Source organism: Gigantopelta aegis, chromosome 3 (genome assembly GCF_016097555.1).
Source record: "Gigantopelta aegis isolate Gae_Host chromosome 3, Gae_host_genome, whole genome shotgun sequence".
NCBI classification, from domain to species: Eukaryota; Metazoa; Mollusca; class Gastropoda; order Neomphalida; family Peltospiridae; genus Gigantopelta; species Gigantopelta aegis.
The window spans coordinates 87,116,067-87,138,505 of record NC_054701.1 but is presented as its reverse complement, the minus strand read 5'-3'; the positions used below and the strand labels follow the sequence as shown (position 1 = coordinate 87,138,505).

Here is a 22,439-nt window from a genome sequence, read left to right as displayed (position 1 = left end):
AATGTTACTGGCGGCAAGCATATGGCAAAATGACGTAAAAATATAATTAAATGAGATGCTCTTCCTTGAACAAATACTTGCTAGACTCGGCCCATGCCCGAGTACTCATGCAGACACTAAGAGTAATATGTGTTTTTGTGTAACATAGATAGTGAGTATAGCTTAACGATATCAAAGATCAACTGTAAGAAAGTTAATGTGGATGGTAAGTGGTTGATGGTCAGTTCTAAACGATTAAATAATTTTAAAAAACACATCTTTAAGCTATATATTTATTTTCCAGTGTTCTGTGACGTGTGGAAGAGGTCACCGGCGGCGTGAGGTCCTGTGTGTTGACCCTGATGGTCACGAACAACCATCAACTTCCTGTCCTAGAAAGAAACCGAGAAACAGCAAGCGATGTTACCGCGGAAACTGTCCTAGATGGCATACAGGCAGGTGGAGCAAGGTATGTTTCTCGTTGTTGTTTTCTAACAGATCACAAAGGAAAAACATACTAAATATAAGTAACAATACTGAGAAAAAGTATTGAAAGGTATTTAAAGATTATAAGACTTATAAATATACATATATGTGTATATTTTGGAATACAAACATTTGATATCCCTGCAATTTACTAACTGAGTCAGCCAGAACAAAATGAAAGGAAAGTAATTTGCATTCATGTCATCACAATTAAATTTCCGTTGCATCCATTACAATGGGAGTTTGTTCATTTCTTGATGAACTTAAAAATTATGTCATCAGGGAACGTCATATCTGATGACATCATTTTGTATGGGCAAGTTGTCTTATTGAGTGTTTATGGACCAAAAATAATCCAAAATAAAGTATGAAGTTTTAGTGTTGTTATTAGCAAGTATGATTCAAATTTAATTATAAATATTGTCTGTTATTTCTTTTACATTCATCTGGGTATGAAAAAAATATCATCCACAAACCTTTTTATTCATTCATACCCCGATGAACGTAAAAGAAATAACAGACAATCCTTAATTACATTTTAGTCTGAGCACCATCACTTAACATTAATTTAGGGATATGTTAACTTCATGATCTACACTCTCTCACTCTCTGTTTCTTGCAGTGCTCAGTGACATGTGGAACGGGTGTTAAACGTCGTGCTGTCAATTGTAAAAGTCGCCAGGGACCGGCCCAATGTTTGAGCTATGACAAGCCGCCAGTGTTTAGCCCGTGTGTGAGGAAGAAATGCAGCAAGTACCTGTGGAAGACGGACGCCTGGTCTCAGGTGTGTGTCGAGTTTCTTGTAAAGCAAGGAAGAGATGTTTGTTTAACAACACCTCAGCACATTATATAAACTATTGCTATTTGGTGTCTAACATTTGGTTATTTTGACAGTTGGTCAATGTAAGAGGAGGAAACCCTAAGTTACTCTTACTGATAAAGCAGCAAGGGATCCTTTATATCTTCCATAATCCAGTCAGTACACGGGTGTGATTGAACCTGTGTGTGCCCCTAACACAGCCTTTGTTGTACAAATCATGGGCCACTGGTTACGATGGGAAAAAACCCCGAGTCCACTGAGGGTGATCAATCCTGTGATCTATCGCACCTCAGACGAGCACTATACCACTGAGCTATATCTCACCCCTCTCCAGTTAACTCTTTATGTCTTGTTGTAAACTGGCAAGTATAGGAGGCCTGGCTCCTGTTTTTGTTGGTAGACATGGTGCTGGCTGATTTTTGCCCGATTTAAATACAAATGCTCACATCTTGCTAGCACTATTTATTAATATATCACTTGGACCAAACAGCTACATAGGGTTCCAAATGAATCACAGTGCATTTTTACATGGATTAAAACTAATATTGTGATTATAAATACATAATAAATGATGGAAATACATGGTAAAAAGGTTTCAGGCCAGCTCAATTTGTCAGAACGTCTCCATCGTTTTTGTCTTACTTCAGTACTTGGTGAAATAGAGAATTGTCTGGTAGCAGACAGAAGGTTTCACAACTTATAAATGGGAGAGCGGTATTGATATATATTACATTCCAAAGACAATTTTGAATGTTTTTGTTTTTGTTTGTACGCAGTGTTCTAAGACATGTGGGTTTGGCAAGAAGGAGAGGTTTGTGACGTGTGTTGACCTCCATGGCAGTGAGGTGTCTCCACATCTGTGTGACATCGACAACAAGCCGAAGATCCGACGACGATGCAGCGAGTTTCCCTGTCCCTATATCTGGAACACGTCTCCGTGGACTGAGGTAGATGTTGAACATAATCAGTTTGTCAGTGTTGCCCATTGTATCATGTGTGAAATATTTCTTATTTTTATTTATTTATTTATTAAACTTTTTTTTTAACATAACCATACAGACATCAAGACTATATACAGACATCTAGATACAATAATGTCTGCAAGAATACTAATATATATAATTTATTTTACACATGTTTTTTGATAGTGTATGCTGTATTATTTAATTTAGGTTTTTGCTTTTTATAAGGTATATTTTAACAAAAACTGGACTATTATACAGTTAGACTACTTGTATGCAACATTCACTTGTTTTGGGTAATGGCGAGCATTTTAAAAATTTATATATACTGAACTCCTTTGAAAATGCACAACCCAATGTTTAATGGTTATTGCAATCAAATGTGTGAGGTTAGTATAAAACAGACAACAACTCGAAATCTTGTATACAATTTTTGGATTGGTTATTGCTTACAAGAATACATCCAGTTATAAATACAAAAAATCAGATAAATGTGATAAATACGACACTGATGCATTTTCAGTGGAGATCAGTATATTTAGTAAAACATAAACAGTGAATGTTTTCAGCCTGGTATGGCTAGCTGACACAGTGATAATCTCTTCAACTCTTTGTTTTGTCCAATATCTTATTCAACTCTTTGTTTTGTTCCAGTATCTTATTCAACTCTTTGTTTTGTCCAATATCTTATTCAACTCTTTGTTCTGTTCCAGTATCTTATTCAACTCTTTGTTTTGTTCCAGTATCTTATTCATCTCTTTGTTTTGTCCAATATCTTATTCAACTCTTTGTTCTGTTCCAGTGCTCTGCTACCTGTGGTGAAGGTCAGCAGAGTCGAAGGGTCATCTGTCAGTCGGTGACCCGCGAAGGCTGGATTCTACCCGGAGAAGCTCCGTACAGCTGTCGCAGGGAGGAGAGACCCCCGGAGTTCCGATACTGTAACTATGGCGACTGTGGAGCACACTTCCACTGGAGGGTCGGACCCTGGGGAGATGTGAGTCATTGTACATAGGGAGACTGTCATTTATGAGGGGCATGATCATAATTGCACCTCTGTATGCCCCTAAATTCAATCTGAGGGTGCAAAATAGTATGTCCCTTGTTTGAACAAACTGCACTTTCATTCTTGCTCTGATTAACTTGAGAAGTGTAATTTTTCATGTTTCGGGTGTTTTCAGAAATGGAAGTTTGAAATACGACTAGCAACCAAAGGGGCCATTCAATTACATAATGCCAGGATTGGGGGTAGGGGGTATGAGAAGGTATCATTGAATGTTTTACAAAATATTATTCTAAAGGGGAGGAGTTTTTTGTCAAATTTATGTAATGTTTTCAAAACAATGACTCATTTTTATTTATAAGTAAAGTGTAACCAGCCATTTCGTTCCTTGCAAAAATCCTATCCTTTTGTATTCTATGGACTGTTTAACTAAAGAGATGATTTGGTTTCAGTGTTCGGCGAAGTGTGGCAGTGGGAAACAGAGGAGAATTATTCAGTGTGTCAGTGCCGGGCAGAAGAGATCCAAACGAAGATGTGTCAGACTCTATCGGCCCAAATCAATCCGCTCATGTTACAATGGGCCTTGTAAGTTCAGATGAGTAGCAAACAAAAATACCTGTCATATTCCTTCATTGTTATTTGTTATTACCAGGTGGACCACAGTCTCCTCCAGCATTTAAACTTAAAAGGGAATGTTTTTGTATTATTTTAGGGAGGTAACTGCCCACCCCAACACCACCCACTAAGGAATGGCCCTGGTCACATTAGAATTTGTGTCTGTAGAAGTTAGAATGCAAGTGATGCTTGAATTGTCTGGACATGGTCAGAATCAGTGTAACCATGCAATCGTACATCATTTATCATTTCATTCTATCAGGAAATTAGTTAATGATCTGTTACTTGCAAGTTAACAAATGGAATTTTTTTTTTTTATTCAAATGGATTGTTTTGCGATTCAAATTGATTGCTTTGTGATACAAATGGATTGCTTTATGATTCAAATACATTGCTTTGTTATTCAAATGGATTGCTTTGTGACTAGCAACAGTTGCACCTCCAATGAATCTAGACTGGTTTTTATTGGATGTTTACAGACATGTGGTTTATTTTTCCAGGCTATGCGAGATCATGCAAGGAGTTGAAGGAGCTAACCACTATCCGCATGGACGGAGATTATAAGATTCTGGTCAACAATCAGCTCGTCACTGTAAGTGTAGCATTTTGTAATCATGTAACCAGTTGTAGACGTAACAAGAAATACAAAATTAAAATTAGTTAAAAACAAAAGTAATTGCTGATCTGTGATCGTTAGCCAGTAGTCTTATTCTGTTGGTATAATTGGGGGCGGGACGTAGCTCAGTGGTACTACGCTCGCCTGATGTGCGATCGATCAAGAATCGATCCCCATCAGTGGGCCCATTGGGCTATTTCTCATTCCAGCCAGTGCTCCACAACTGGTGCAATAAAGGCCGTGGTATGTATTATCCTGTCTGTTGGATGGTGTATATAAAAGATCCCTTGCTGCGAAAGCGGGTTTCCTCTCTCAATATCTGTGTGGTCCTTAACCATATGTTCGATGCCATATGACCATAAATAAAATGTGTCGAGTCATATACTCTGGTCATGTGATAGCTATTTCCTTCTTTCTCCTTTACTTTCACATTTCTTAAAATCTGTACACTATAGGGGAAGAGGCCTAATATCAGTGAATAATGCTTTTTAAAATAAATTTTAAAAAATGCTGATAAAAATATTTGTTTTGAAATCAATATTTGTGATGAATGCTTTTAAGGGGAGGGTAAAACAAACAGGAGTATGGTTTGTATGCTCATTAAAGTGTCAATAACCTTGAATGCCTGCTAAGAAGACACCAGCAGACAGCTGTAAAGATTCTGATCTTGAAGATTTGTCTTGCTGTCTGGTTGCCAGTACATTTTATCTTCTTCAAAACCCAACAATCTCAGCAGGAAATTGTCATATTGTAGATTAACTTTATTCCCAGTTCTTTAATTTTTGTTACTCTTTGACAGATTTACTGTAAGAACATGAGAAAGCAGACCCCACTAGAGTACCTGACACTGTCTAGAAGTGAAAACTATGCTGAGGTTTTTGACAAAAGGTTTGTTAGAGTTCTTTCTCCTTCTTCTCACTTTTCATTTTAATCAGTATTTTCCAGATTAACTTACTTAATTACTAAGTTTGTAAAAATAGAAAAATACAGTTTTTTCTAAACTAATTTTTGTACTGTGTTTTATATTTACAACTTTATTTACTTTGAACCATAGCAATAATAAATACTCTTACATTATGCTGAGATTTTTGACAAAAGGTTTGTTAACATTTTCTCTCTTCAATCTTCTATTTTTTAATCAGTGTTTTCCAGATAACTTAATTAATTAATTTTTGTAAAAATAGAAAAAATACAGCTTTTTCTAAACTAATTTTTATAATGTGTTTTATATTGCAACTTTATTTACTTTAAGCCATTAGAATTAGTAAATGCACTTACAGAATATTGTATTCGAAAAATATTAAAATCTGTAATATTACAACTCTTTCACAGGTTAAAGCGACCCAGAATATGTCCTTACAATGGTACTCGACCAGGTTGGTGCAACAAGTGTCGAAAGAAGACATACCGTCAAGCAGGCAACACAACGTACTCAAAGATTAGAGTTGACCTAAATACTCTCAGAATAATTTGTAAGTTATATTTATTGTTGTAATACTTAATATATAGTATATATTTTATAACATCATACCCTTGTATAGATTTAAGTGTAGGTCTTCGGTAATAATGTTCTTTATTGTACATAAAAATAGAACTGTATTGCAATATTCACATTTAATCATACAATCATCTCCATTTTAAAATTTTATCCTATGCTATAAAAGTTAGCCTATATTGAATTTTTAGTATGATGTTGAGAACCTAATGATTTAATATATTGAAGTGTAAGAACAAGTCTTGAAATACACAATATGTTTTCCGATAATCAGCTTCATAAGCAGCTTTTCCTTTCCATCTTAAATTTTCGACAGTATTTCAGATATATTAAAGAATTCTTGATCTTCAGAAGCATTATGAATCTTATATTTTTATGTATGTTTTTCTCAAGTCTTCCATATTGCTGTCAAAAACTTGCCCTTCAAGTCAAATTTCAACACTAATTTATACAACTGCTACTCAAGTTCTAATGTTTGCTTCCATCCTGAAATGTGTGAAACAAAGAGATTGCTTCCCACTCCATAAAATTAATTTTAAGCCCTGAAGAATGACTGGCTATATGTTTAACTTGTACTTTCAGTTAACGATGGGACGTTCAGTACAGTGCACACTGGCAAGTTCATTCCATACGGTACTGCTGGAGACTGCTACAGCTCAGATGCCTGCCCACAGGTTGGTATCACTCACTGCCTTTTCTGATTGGCTAACAAAATATGTCAGTATCACTCACTGCCTTTTCTGATTGGTTCACAAAACATCAGTTACTCAGAAACAAAAAAAGAAGAAATGTTTTATTTAACGACGCACTCAATACATTTTATTTACAGTTATATGGCGTCAGACATATGGTTAAGGACCACACAGATTTGGAGAGGGAACCCGCTGTCGCTACATGGGCTACTCTTTCCAATTAGCAGCAAGGGATCTTTTATTTGCGCTTCCCACAGGAAGGATAGCACAAACCATGGCCTTTGTTGAACCAGTTATGGATCACTGGTCGGTGCAAGTGGTTTACCCACTGAGCCTTGCGGAGCACTCACTCAGGGTTTGGAGTCGGTATTTGGATTAAAAATCCCATGCCTCTACTGGGATCCGAACCCAGTACCTACCAGCCTGTAGACCGATGGCCTAACCACGACGCCACTGAGGCCGGTTTACTCAGAAACATGACACAATGGAAGCAAACTCTTTAAACAGCCTCTTTAAAAGTTTATTAAATATAAAGATGATAAATGTTTTCATGAGTTCACCATCAGTGTTTTGAGTCATCAAGAACTATAATGTATTACAATTGTTTCAAATATGAAGGTTTAATTTTGAGTTGTATGCACAGACAGGACAGCACATACCTTTAATATACCAATTGTATAGCACTGGTTGGAATAGAAAAACCCCCAATCAGAGATAGGGCCCACTGAGGGGTTGGAAAAGTTATATTTTACTTTCTTTTTCAACTGGAGTGGAAGCTGTTTATAATCTTCAGTCTGTGTTGTGATATTTTACTTTCTTTTTCAGCTGGAGTGGATGCTGTTTATAATCTTCAGTCTGTATTGTTTGTAATTATATTTTACTTTCTTTTTCAACTGGAGTGGATGCTGTTTATAATCTTCAGTCTGTGTTGTGATATTTTACTTTCTTTTTCAGCTGGAGTGGATGCTGTTTATAATCTTCAGTCTGTATTGTTTGTAATTATATTTTACTTTCTTTTTCAACTGGAGTGGATGCTGTTTATAATCTTCAGTCTGTGTTGTGTGTATTACAGGGACGATTCAGCATTAATCTAGCGGGCACTGGATTCATCGTCTCTGTGAACACGACGTGGACCCTGGCGGGAAATAAAGCATCACAGCGCATTTGGAGGCTGAGGGTAAGTGCTTGTTAAAACTAATTTCTGAATTATTGAGTAACTAAAGTAGCTAAATGAATATATTGATTTTTAAATTGCATATATCTATTGATAGAGTTTGATGGGTAAAGGTGTTTAGAGTGATAACATCTAATGTTGTATATTGAAAGTAAATTATCTATATATATATATATATATATATATATATATGTATATTTCTTTTTAGATTATCATGTGCATGATGTAACATAAAATTATGATAAGACCAATTTTATGAAAATGAAACTAGATCATCATTGATCATTGATTAATAATAACCATTAATAATTATTTCAATAAAAAATTATAATTTCTTTTAAGATGAGTATAAAGCAGAGAAATATGACCTGTAATCTGAATAGAGAAATATGACCTGTAATCTGAATAGAGAAATATGACCTGTAATCTGAATAGAGAAATTCATGTGGTGGTTTATTCTCTTTTAGGATGGGGAAATAATCCGAGGTGTCTGTGGAGGCTATTGTGGAGTTTGCTCCCCTGATATGAAAACTGGCCTTCAAATTCAGCTGTTTCAGTAGAACACACTGGAGGTAACTTTTTAACCTTAATTTATGTTAATATTACCCAAAAAAAAATGCAATAGGAATAATTTAATTAAAATAAAACTGGACCACCATTGGTGATTAAAATTAATTAACTTTTTTCAGAATAATTACATCCAAGGTCAGGTTGTTTTTTCAATTAGTAATATAGCCAAGTGCCTATTTTTCTGAATGTTTATGTAAAAGATATTCTGTGTCTTATTGTTTTAGCTCTTTAATGCTTTATTCCAAGATACCTTATATAATGTTTTTTACTGAAACTGTTCTAAACAATATGTTTGAAACAAAGATCACATATCACACAGTAAATTATTAAAACTGAGTCACGCTGCCCTTTGTAATATATTAAATAAATCATTGCAAATTTTATACATATTATTTTGACTGTAAATATTTCCTATAATTTGTTTTATTATAATTAAAATTTTAAATTAATCATTGTTTTTTTATTTTTTTATTTCAGAAACTAGTCTTGGCCCCACTGTGTTTAGCTGTGTAAATAGTTTCATGTATAAATTGCAAGAATTGAAGCATATATATATTTGGACCAACTTATTTATTGTTGTACGATACTTGATCCGTCCCAACCCCAGGGTAACAACGCATAGTAAAAAGCCTCGGCAAGGAAACAGATTTATCAAATTTTTTTATGTGTACACTAGCCTTTTTCAACTTTTGTTACGGTTTTGCTATTTTTATATATTTGGTTCTTTTTAAAAATGAAGAATTTGTTTACTTGAAGTAGGGCTGTACTTAGTGGGGGAGGAAGGGAGGCAGGGGGGCAGTTATTCTCCAGAAAGGTTTGAACAGTTTAAAATGCCTTTTTATCCCACTGAAGAAGAACTTATTATAACTGTGGCCCGATACTTTTTTGTTTTCACTGCCCTCCTCCCCTATGTTATTTTAGAATAGTTATGGACCTGAGAAGTAATGTTGTTTACTTTCTAATGTTAGTACAGACGAGATTACTTAGCCGATTTGTTTCCTAAATACGTTAGTGTGATTGACAGCATTGCCATAGTAACAGTTGATGTTTTTGTTTTGAATTAGTACATGTGTTACCACTTTCTTGGCTTTTTCATTTCATATTTTTTTATCGTTGATTGTTACTTTAATAAAAGCAGCATTTTGTTAAATTTCATTTTATATTTCTTTGTTAATGAGATCATTTTATAGATTTCCATGATCCAAAGTGGATTTGTTTTTCATCCAGTCTGCATAATTTGTATGCTTTTTTGTGTCCAATCTATACTGTACTTTTGAAAGAATGTACTTGTAACTTGACACAGTGATTCTACATTAGGGCTGTTCAACAATTACATAACACTCTTTCAGGTGATATCATGAGATGAGTTACAAAATAGTACGGTTGTTGTCAAGAAGTGCATAATGTTTTCAAAGCAATTGTCTCATTTTTAATTATAAAGTAAAGTTAACTCAATCATTGCTATTTTGTTCTTTAACAGATTATTTTCCATCTAGAATTCATTACCAAACCAAACAAATAGAAATAAAAACAAAAAATCCAATAATATTGGTTAAAATGTCATAATAACAGTGATATCCATAAGCGTTACATAATTTTAGAATGGGGAGTGGTCTTAGCATTACAAAATGTTACAGGGATTGGAGGGGGTACCAGTATATAAAAATGCTTTGCATTGAGTAGTTTTTTTTAACAGCCCTAGATACAATATGTACCTGGGAATGTAGTAATATTCATTGAACAAAATATGTTTTTCAAATAAATTTATTTGAAAATTTGTTGTATCATACTTTTGAGCATGAAAAACGGAAATATATACACTTTTGAAAAAAAAAATGCAGGAACTGTTTTATTATGAAATCAGTCTGAATATGTGTAGGACATTTTTTAAATATTTGTTTAAAAGTTCTTCCTTTTAATTTTAATAATTTATTTTTAATAATTCTTTTAATGTGAATATTTATGAGATCCAACAGGAGGTTATTTTATTTCTCCTTTTGTTATGGGCTAATATTTTAGACATTTGGATTAAAACTACATGAAATATATGATGTATAGTTTAACTGAGCTTGACGTGGCTGTACTGATCTCAGTAATAGACGTTTGTTAGAAATCAAGTCATTGGGATTTGTACTTTGTCTTTTTACAGCCATATCTGAATGTTAGGTATATTAAATTATGTTAGTATTCTTTGTTAATATGACATTTTTTTTTTAAAGGTCCATTGTTATTAAAGATATTATGTAAAAGGATGTATTTGATCTAATTTTGATGCTCTTCTGTTGAAACAACAATTTATTGTTAATCTGTTTAAATAATGTAGGCCTACTGCTCATCTCAACTGGGTATGAGTTTGGATCAACCAGTACCTTGATAGTCAAGACTAATTGTTTTATTGTGGAAATGTATCAAGACAGTTACAGTACTGTGAATACTGGTAGTGTTCATCGGTTTAATTAAACTGGTTCATTAGTTAATTAAACTGCATGGTTCATTAGTTAATTAAACCGGTTCATCAGTTTATTAAACTGGTTCATTAGTTAATTAAACTGGTTCATCAGTTAATTAAACTGGTTCATTAGTTAATTAAACTGGTTCATTAAATTAAACTGGTTCATTAGTTAATTAAACTGGTTCATTAGTTAATTAAACTGGTTCATTAGTTAATTAAACTGCATGGTTCATTAGTTAATTAAATTGGTTCATCAGTTTATTAAACTGGTTCATCAGTTAATTAAACTGGTTCATCAGTTAATTAAACTGGTTCATCAGTTAATTAAAATGGTTCATCAGTTAATTAAACTGGTTCATCAGTTAATTAAACTGCATGGTTCATTAGTTAATTAAATTGGTTCATCAGTTTATTAAACTGGTTCATCAGTTTATTAAACTGGTTCATCAGTTAATTAAACTGGTTCATTAATTAATTAAACTGGTTCATTAGTTAATTAAACTGGTTCATCAGTTTATTAAACTGGTTCATTAGTTAATTAAACTGGTTCATTAATTAATTAAACTGGTTCATTAATTAATTAAACTGGTTCATTCATTAATTAAACTGATTCATTAGTTTATTAACCTGGTAGTGTTCATCAGTTAATTAAACAAAGACATTTTTGTTTTGTTGGGACATCACAAAAACATAAAGATGATGATGAGGCTGCAATATTCCATTTCGGTATGAGTTGACTTAACAGGGCCGTGCTCCACGCTTGCTGTCAGTTGATCTATCTCAGTATAACTCAAGCCAGGCGTACACGGAACCTGCAGTGCATGCCGGGTAATCATCTCACATTTTGGGTCATACAGTCAGAAGACACACACATAATTACACCTATGAAGTGGGTGAAACTCAGTGTATGTGGCTTTATATCTACCCATTGCCTCAGGTGGGACTCGAACCCAGTACCTATGAGCCTTATGTCTGATGGTTTAAGATAAATAAAGTACCTTAAGTATTTAAACTGATGCCTGCTTAAGGCAGTTTTGATATTTTTAATCATCCCTCTTTCTCTATGTACAATATTATTTTGTTTAACATTTACTGCATGACTGCGGCAAAGAGTTATCCAGTCATTACCTGTAATTAAACATTTTGTTTGTTAGTGTGTGTGTGTGTGTGCGTGTGTGTGTGTGTGAGCATGTGTGTGTGTGTGTGTGTGTGACTGTATAGATATTAAAACTGTGAATACCTCCATATTTATAACCCCTTAAGATCAGCATTTAACATTTTAAAATAATTTATATGTACATTTCATTTATATATTTGAATTCTGGTCATATGTTGTTTGTTGTTTTTAATAAAGTTTTTTTTTTTTTTTTGTATATAAATTATACTATGAATATTGTCGACTGCTATCTTGAGACCGTAGATCTTCACAGATAGTCATTTGGGTAATTTTTTGTAGATATTGTTACTTTTGAGTCTAGATTACATTTTCTATAAATATTGCTACTCTTAAATCTAGACAATGTTTCTATAAATATTGCTACTCTTAAATCTAGACAAGGTTTCTTTAAATATTGCTACTCTTGAAACTAGACTTAATTTTATTTTCTATAAATATTGCTACTCCTAAATCTAAAACTACTTTTCTACAAATACTGCTACTCCTAAAGTCAGACCAATTTTTTTACAAATATTATTGCTCTTAAAACCAAATAAGTTTTCAACAAATATTACTATTTTAAAACCAGAACACTTTTCTTCAGATATTACTGCATTTGAATCCAAGTTACTTGTTTAAAATAAAATATTGCTGCTATGGAAAGCAAATTATTTTTCTATAAATATTGATAACCTTGTTAAATACATTTTTATTTCCAACATATCCCCAGATGTATTTAAATGGTTTGTGACTATTAAAGATCCTTTTTACCTGTACCTTTAAAAAGCAGTCAAAAACAACATATTTATTTTCTACAGTAAGCTGCAGTTGCAGTGGGATGAATTGTTGACATACTGGCACACAACATTAGGTCCACTTTGAACACAAAATACAAACACATTAATTTTGACTTTGCCCACCTATTGTCTCCTTTTCCTCACAAATGATGAAAACATATTCAGTCTGTATTTGAAGTTCTTTTAAAAACTTTTATTAATCATGGTGGATGAAGGACATAAAAATAATAATAAGGCAGCAGTGAACGTATGCAACTGGCGACTATTAGCAGTAGCTGAATTTCTTTTACATAAATACATGTATCGTCAAAATGTTCATTGTAGTCCATTAATAAATACATACATGGTCAAAATGTTCATTGTAGTCCATTAATAAATACATACATGGTCAAAATGTTCATTGTAGTTCATTACTTACGGTATGTAGCATCGATGTGTTCAGTGGATTCCATCGTTAGTTTCTTAGCAGCAGTATGTTCATTATACACTAAATGTTTCCAAACATCAGCATGTTCATATGTATGCACCAAATAGTTCCAGTACTAGAAGTTCACATGTACTAAATGTTATTATGGTGTTCACATGTACTAAATGTTAGTATGGTGTTCACATGTACTAAATGTTAGTATGGTGTTCACATGTACTGAATGTTAGTATGGTGTTCACATGTACTGAATGTTAGTATGGTGTTCACATGTACTAAATGCTAATTGTGTACCACCAAGATGTTCACATGTACTAAATGCTATTTGTCTAGCATAATGATGTTCACACGTACCAAATGCTGTTTATGTAGCATCATGGTGTTCACATGTACTAAATGCTTTGTGTAGTGTCATGGTGTTCACATGTACTAAATGCTGTGTGTGTACCATCATGGTGTTCATATGCACTATAGCTATTTATGTAGCATGATCATGTTCACATGTCCTGAATGCTAATTCTGTAGCATCATGGTGTTCATGTGTACTAAATATTATCTGTTCTTGTTCTGCAAGTGACTATAGATTGTGTTGTTTTTTCAGACATTATTTTAGTCATCATAGTAGAAGTGTGATGCAGTTTTTATTGTCTTTATACTCTGATTTATAATTCTGATTGCTCACTGCCAGTATAACCCATATTACCTCATTGATTTATGTGATTTGTTGGCAGTTGTATCATCTATTGCCATGTTTGCAATCTCAGTCATTTGTGGAAGTAATTATTCTGTTGTTTGGTTATTTGACTGATGATCTCTCTCTCTCTCTCTCTCTCTCTCTCTCTCTCTCTCTCTCTCTCTCTCTCTCTCTCTCTCTCTCCCTACCCACCCTCCCCTACATAGCTCTATAACTTACAGTCCCAAATTCAGGATAAAATTGCTCTGCATAAATTTCTTGACCTGTCTTATTAGCAGGGGTAATCATTTTGGTTGACACAAACATAACTATTTGTTCAGCAACTAAGGGGGAGGGCGAAGGGCAGATATATATTAATTTGCTTTTGAACTGGGATTGGGGAAAATGTATAATTTTCATAGTTAGGGCCCATTGCTCTTTCGACACTTCTGGGCAGCCATCTTTATCTACTTTAAAATATTGATTTTTGCGGGTTTTGATTGTTTGATTGTGGAGCTAGTTGACTCACCTACCACACCCATTCCCACACAATATTCACTCTATAAACCAAACCACTCCTGGTAACCTTGGCAATAGTCCTCTCAGTATTATACTATAGTTGCAAAATACTCAGAAAAGTGGTGTACAGACCACTGACAAAAATCACAGTACAAATAGACATACAGTCGGACCTCGTTGCAACAGCCGTCATTACTACGACATTTACACCATCCGACCACAAAATGTCGGGAATGAACGTACATCAATGTTATTCTGTCCATTACAATTGAATTCACACCTTCCGACACCGACAGAGCAAACTAGGAACAAACATGCATCCAACGTCTGAAAACACCTCTTTACAAAGACATTACATAATCACAGATGCCATAGCAGGTTGGCAGTACACACAGCCGTTTGTCATCCTTGATTTCGTCATGAGCTGACCGACTGTCAAATGATGTCCGAGTTACCTATGTCGGCTAAATCTGTAGACGTATATTGCTTTTGAACATAAGTCTTTAGTCTCAGTCAATTAAAGAATTAATTTCGAACAATCAAGTCTACTAGTTTTATGACATTTTGTCAACGACGTAGGTACCAATTGATTAGATTGACAGTAAATGTGCCTTGATTAATAATAATATACTTAGGATTTAATAATGGTCTGTGATCCATCCCTGTTGGTGGGCCCATTGGGCTATTTCTCATTCCAGCCAGTACACCACAACTGGTATATTAAATGATATGGTATGTGCTATCCTGTCTGTGGGATGGTGCATATAAAATATCCCATGCTATTATTGACACACAATAGCCAATGATTAAAAAATCAATGTGCTCTAGTGGTGTCATTAAATAAAACAAATTTTTACAACAGCAATTTCGATATGACGACAAAGTGACCCAGGGACGAACATGGTCATTGTAACGAGGTCCGACTATATTGGCTGGTGGTTTCCAGCTTGTTCAAGATTTTCACATATAATTTTTATTTTAAAACCTGGTTAGTTTTTATTAAATATTTTACTTTTTATATTATTTGGTTTTGTTGTTGCCAGTTTATTATTATTTGTTTATTGGAAAGTAGTTTTGTTGTCTGTGTATTTCATTTGATGATATTAATCATTATTTTTGCTTACTGCGTCTAATCTTATTCATATAATTCTGCTAGTCCGATACTTCAATAGTCAGACAAAACATCCAACCATCCAAATGTCCCTTGAATTGCTGTAGAAAATTATGAAATTTTGTGTTGCTTTACCCTAGAATGTTCTTAATTAAACAGTAAAGAATATTAAACATATACAACATACATTTTTGAAGTGTAAATATTTTATATTTAAATTCTGTTTGATAAGTATTTGATTTCATCCATTCATTATTACCATACATATTGAAATGTTTATGTATGTTTACTGTATATAATTTGAAAATCATGTTAATCATTTTATGATTCACATTTCTTGAATGAATCCTAGTAACCTTTTAATTGTGGCTAACATGGCCATCAGTGTATAGTGCTTCACAACATGTCAAAGAGATCACAACAAATTGTATAAATAAAATCAGCATAATTTGAAAACCATTCTTGTACGTGTGATTTCTACGCATGTTTAACCATATGTTGTACCAGACTTGTCATTTCAATGTGTTTTTAATGCTTTTTTGTGTTATTAGCAACAGTTCACCACTTTCTTGTCATTTGCCTATTTGATACATTTTTTGATGTGTGGCATTTGCTTGTGTGCATTTTAAAATACTATAGTATGATTGCCTCATTCCTTGTGAGATGGTTTAGTAGATGTATATGAAATATACTAAGGAACAGACCATTTTATCTTCAAGGGCTCAGGGGAGAGACGATCTATAATTAAAAAGTAATCTAATGATCCATTTATGGTCCTCTCCTATTAAGAATAAGTAAACTGAAAGGTTCTTTTTCAAAAGTAATATTTAATTGTTTAAAAGAGAATTAAAACAATGTATAGCCCACATAATAATAACCCCCAACTTGCAAGGTTAAATGGTCTTGTAACAGAATGCTGATGAAACCGCTATTCTAACGGTTTTCTATTGCTTTTGTTTTCTTCTTGTAAACTTTTGTTTTGAGCAATATGGGTTTCTTTAACAAGCCAGTTGCCTCTCCTTGTATGATACTTTGCATTAAATTAGTATTTTCCATTCGTGTTGCCAATTACTGAGTTCAATGGGTTAAGTTTGTTGATATATATTTTTTTAATTCACCAGAATAAACATAAATCGTTTGTTTGTTTTTTTACTCGCAGAAAGCGATCTAAAGATGATTGTTCATAGTTAAAACACAGATTCGTGTATCCAAGTTTATTTTGTGCATATCTTATATGTACCTTTAGACAGCAGTCAAAAACAACATATTTATTTTCTATAGTAAGCTACAAAATTGCAGTTTTGCTCTCGCTCGCATCTGCTCACGCAAAACGATTTCTGCATGGACGAAAAACTCGCCCTATCACACGCTGATATCGCTAATTTATTTTACTCAGGATTACTGTGAATTTAACACTGAGATCAACTGTTCTCCTACATAATTTCGGGAGACCAGTTTATTGTTTACTGTCTTATTTAAAAAAATAATAACAAATGTGGTGACTTCATTACCAAGTCGGGGCCATTCCTCTCCCCAATAAAAAAATAAATAAATATAAAAACCCCTCATCAGGCTTAGTTCAAGTGCACTCAGTGTCTAAGCTGGAGATGTCACTACATTACTACATTGTGGTTCTATTTAATGCTCCACCCCACCCTTATAGTTACTGTAGCTAGGCACGGCCTTGTTTTACAGAGGTCAGCAGTTCTGTAATGGTATCTGCATTATCTGTTCATGTTGGTTCACTTGGTTTCTGCGTGCCCTCCCAGCCAATCGGCTGTCAGTTTTATATAGTCACGTGTGTGTCTGTATCCGTGAGTATGTCAGCTGATTACATGTACAATCGATTGAAAATGGTAATATTAGTGTTGTTGTTTTTCTTGTGTCTGTGTACGTGACAAATGCCACATAAATAAATTTCAGTTTATGATTCGTTTTTGTTATTTCTCCGTGAAATATACTCCCAAAAAGGTATACACATTAGAAAAGTGTTGCTGTATTTCAACACTCAAATATACCCCAGAGCGCATATGCTCCACTACAAAACATGTTGCACGTGCATTCAGTGTCGGAATGCTGTTGGTGACATCAATGGATAACTTTGTTCATGCGACATATTGTCGAGGTTTATCTTGATGAACTAGGGCTAATGGCAAACGCAAATGCATGTTTTCCAACAAGGAATGCATTCAGTCCGTGTTACCGGCGTCGTGGTAGGCCATCGGTCTACAGGCTGGTAGGTACTGGGTTCGGATCCCAGTCGAGGCATGGAATTTTTAATCCAGATACTGACTCCAAACCCTGAGTGAGTGCTCCGCGAGGCTCAATGGGTAGGTGTAAACCACTTGCACCGACCAATGATCCATAACTGGTTCAACGAAGGCCATGGTTTGTGCGATCCTGCCTGTGGGAAGCGCAAATAAAAGATCCTTTGCTGCTAATCGGAAGAGTAGCCCATATAGTGGCGACAGCGGGTTTCCTCTCAAAATTTGTGTGGTCCTTAACCATATGTCTGACGCCATATAACCGTAAATAAAATGTGTTGAGTGCGTCGTTGAATAAAACATTTATTTCTTTCTTTCTTTAGAATGAGATATTTCCTGTGGAAAATGTCTGAAAATATATGTACACACTTCCCCGGTTAGAAAACAAAAAGCAAATTAGGTTAAAATCGGCCATTAATCTTAAAGTGGGAGATCGTACCTTGTAGTAGAATGAGATATGTCCTGTGGACCGTGTCTGCACATATACACACCTTACCGGCCTCGGTGGCGTCGTGGCAGGCCATCGGTCTACAGGCTGGTAGGTACTGGGTTCGGATCCCAGTCGAGGCATGGGATTTTTAATCCAAATACCGACTCCAAACCCTGAGTGAGTGCTCCGCAAGGCTCAATGGGTAGGTGTAAACCACTTGCACCGACCAGTGATCCATAACTGGTTCAACAAAGGCCATGGTTTGTGCTATCCTGCCTGTGGGAAGCGCAAATAAAAGATCCCTTGCTGCCTGTCGTAAAGAAGAGTAGCCTATGTGGCGACAGCGGGTTTCCTCTAAAAACAGTGTCAGAATGACCATATGTTTGACGTCCAATAGCCGATGATAAGATTAAAAATCAATGTGCTCTAGTGGCGTCGTTAAATAAAACAAACTTTACTTTATATACACACCTTAACCCTTGCACGTCTAGAAAGAAAGCACGTAGGTTGATGCCACGGTTCCACAGTTTGATACGCATCCCGTTGTGGAGTGAGGTATTTCCTAGGTTGGAAACAATCATGATTCTAGTTTAAACAATATTTATTCCAATGGTAAATTCCATGATTCCAAATCTTAAAGGTATATTCCCACTGGCAAGTTTACAAATATATTCGCAATCTCAGGTCTACCAAGGATTATAAATAAAAGTAACCAAGATTACTACTGAGATGGAAGAAAAGGTGGGTTATTTTTATAGTCACATGACAACCCCCATGATTCTGAAATAGAAGACTTAGTGCTTCTTTGGGGCAGTTAAAGTTTGTTTTGTTTAACGACACCACTGGAGCTATTGGATGTAAAATCTTTGGGACAGTCTGCAAATATATACATTTTGACCCTTTGTTTTCGAATAAAGCACGATTCGAAAATGAAAGAAAGTACATGTGTCTTGTAGCGGAATCAAATATGTCCTATGAACTGTCTGCAGATATAAACACTTCGACCCTTACCAGCTTAGGAATAAAGTACATGTGTCTTGTAGCGGAATCAAATACGTCCTATGAACTGTCTGCAGATATAAACACTTCGACCCTTACCAGCTTAGGAATAAAGCAAATTAGGTTGAACACGACCGCGATTCCAAAATGTGAGACTGAATTATTATTATTTTTAAATGTTTTATTTAACGACGCACTCAACACATTTTTATTTACGGTTATATGGCGCCAGACATATGGTTAAGGACCAAACAGATATTGAGAGAAGAAACCCGCTGTCGCCACTTCATGAGCTACTCTTTTCGATCAGGAGCAAGGGATCTTTTATATGCACCATCCCACAGACAAGGTAGTACATACCACGGCCTTTGATATACCAGTCGTTGTGCACTGGCTGGAACGAGAAATAGCGCAATGGGGCCACCGACGGGGATCGATCTCACACCGAGCGCTGTACCACTGGGCTACGTCCCGCCTCAAAAATTTGAGACTGTGTTCCATGATGGAATGAGATGTCTCCTGTGGACAATGTCTGCAGTTGTACATAGAGACCTTTCTCCGTCTAAAAAGAAAGCAAATGATGTTAAAATCGGACATTATTCCAAAACTTTTGACTGGATCCCTAGCGGAATGAGATTAGCTGTGGGCAATGTCTGCAAACATACACACTGATCCGTCCTCGTTTATGAAGAAATCTCATTAATGACACCACTTAATCAACGACTATTGGATGTCACATCTTTGGTAATTCTGACTCATCGTTTAGAAGTAAATGGAACACGTTTAGGTTAAATAGTCACCGAGTATGCATCCCTTACACATTTCTACGTATCCTACTCCTTTATAAAATATTTGCTGTAGGCCTACTGTGGTAGCCAGGAGCATATACACGGACTTGAGAAAAGAAGGGGTCTGGTGTTTATAGAAGCTTAAAAGTAATGTTATGTGAAACAAAAAATGTATGTATCTTGACAACTTAACAATTTAAGTTTGCTTTGAGTAACGACACCACTAGAGCACATTGATTTTTTAATCTTCTGGTATTGGAGTTTAAACATTAGAGAGAAAATGGGTATTTTAGATGCACTTTCCACATACAAGACAGCAACTACCACGGCCTTTAAAAATAAGCTGGATGTCTGGTGCGCCAGATGAATAAGAATTTAATGTTTTTGGTATGTCATAGTTTAAAGATTCACAATCATGGCACATTATTAATACACAGTATATAAAACAAGTACATAAATATTACAGTATTAAAAATTAAAAACAAAAATACCATCCCAGTTATTAATAAAGTGACTGTTTGTAAAACGCTTGGGGGAAAAACACATTGCTCAGTCGATTTGACCCGCATTAGACCTGTGACGTAGCATCAGGCGTTCTGTTAGTAGGTCAACATGCCAACAGCAGATAATGATTGTTCGAAAAACAGCTGATTCTTAACAGACGCTAGTTTGGACATTTTGGTCTTAACACATCTGTACATCTACTCTAATGGTACCTCGATTGGTGAGGAAGTGGTATATAAGCACGTTAACCTAGTTACCTACCTACATGTGAAAAGCAGGACACAAATTCAGTCCCGACTTTTAAAAGTGGGATATTAACATTTGACTGTAATAAAAATATGTATTCAGATCAGAGCTAATTACTACATGAAAGGTTCTTTTGTTCTTGAATTTGCATCCGACGTTCGGAATAGAAGGCATCCGGTGTTTATAGAATTTTTTTTTTTTTTTAATAAATTAACGGTAGCTGAACGGGACTTTAAAACTGTGCCGGTTTACACATAATGCCGGTTTAGATAGATTTGGCGTAGGCAGGGTTTTATATTGGGATGGGGGTGGGAGGGGGGTGGAGGAATCCACACTATGTATATACATGTGTATATATGATTTTAGAAAATTTAATAGTTTAAAAAAAAAAGAAGGTTGATGGGGGTGGGGGTGGGTTCCCGTAGGCCCCCTTCCTACACCACTGCAGGGACGGCGCACGGCCTGACACTTTTCACAGAGGAACTTTTGTGGGTTATATTTGTTGTATCTGTGAAAATGTCCTCAAATGAATATGAAAGAAGAGTCGTACCACTATATTTTACACTGCCGCCCCTGCTCTGGTACCCTCCTCGCCTCCTCCCCCTCCCCCTTTTGAGCTCTAGTTTAGCTCGTGCTCGTGGTTTCTTGTTTGTTGTATCATGCGCAATCGTAGAACATGTGCCGGTGGGGATACAGGCATGGAACAGATATGTTTAAAAAAAAAAAAAACATAATAAAAAAATAGGTATCATATTTATGGACCACCTTAAATAATTGTCGTAATCCCCAGGATTCACGCTTTAATGTTATGCCGGTTAGCGCGTCACGGGGTCACGCGACTTGGCTCTTCGAGTCGATAGGCGTTTTGACAAGCGATGGGAAAAACGCGACTTTTGTTTTAAAATTATTTTATTGATATTTCATATGTATTGTAAAAGGTATACTAGATACCAAACACTAGTAAATTACGTTTTTGATAAATGTAGACCGTTAAACATTAAAGGCATACTGTCACAGATTTAAGGACCTTATTTCTCTAAAAATGGATAATAAATAGCAATTACATTAATTGTTAGAAACCAAATGTAGCTATTGCATTACCTTAACTGAACGATGATGGAGTGAAATCCATGTCAAATCTCTCGGCAATTTTAGTTTTTGAATTATGGACCATTGCCATAATTCAATTATTTTTACAAAAGATCATTAATAAATGGAATATGGTGGTTATAAAGATGGTCGAATAAAGTACATTTAATCAAATTATTTTTGCTGAGGTAATACTTTGTTAGACCATTGAATAGGTCAGTGGTCTGTGACAGTATGCCTTTAATGTAATGTAATTATGTAGCCTATATTAGTTCGGCGATGTTGATAAGGAAACTCACAAAAGATCAAAAGTAAGGGGTCTGAACCCTTGGCCTCCGTCTAAATCCGCACCTGGGTCCTGTTCCACGACGTAATCTTAGCACTAAGATCACCTTAGGTGAATAACTATATTATGTACTTAAGGTGATCTTAACGCTAAGATCGCTTCATGGAATGAGGCCTGGCCAGTTAAACTACCAGATTTTTCAGGCGCGTGTGCAGGGGAGGGTTTTGGGATCACCGCTCTATATTTTCCGGGGGAGCATTACTCCACCCTCTATAAACTTCGTTTGCCACAG

General features: G+C 35.1%; 1 protein-coding gene across 1 annotated transcript in view; it reads left to right on the top strand.

The window, feature by feature from the left end:
- LOC121368919 (A disintegrin and metalloproteinase with thrombospondin motifs 9-like) overlaps window positions 1-8,399 on the top strand; it is a 129,710-nt gene extending 121,311 nt beyond the window's left edge. Inside the window, exons 29-39 of the mRNA XM_041493678.1 lie at window positions 284-448; window positions 1,088-1,249; window positions 2,062-2,232; window positions 3,050-3,241; window positions 3,700-3,832; window positions 4,363-4,454; window positions 5,278-5,366; window positions 5,811-5,950; window positions 6,556-6,647; window positions 7,738-7,842; window positions 8,307-8,399. Coding sequence (XP_041349612.1) covers window positions 284-448; window positions 1,088-1,249; window positions 2,062-2,232; window positions 3,050-3,241; window positions 3,700-3,832; window positions 4,363-4,454; window positions 5,278-5,366; window positions 5,811-5,950; window positions 6,556-6,647; window positions 7,738-7,842; window positions 8,307-8,399 — 1,434 coding nt within the window. The remainder of the gene's footprint in view (window positions 1-283; window positions 449-1,087; window positions 1,250-2,061; window positions 2,233-3,049; window positions 3,242-3,699; window positions 3,833-4,362; window positions 4,455-5,277; window positions 5,367-5,810; window positions 5,951-6,555; window positions 6,648-7,737; window positions 7,843-8,306) is intronic.
- Window positions 8,400-22,439: the final 14,040 nt, after the last annotated feature.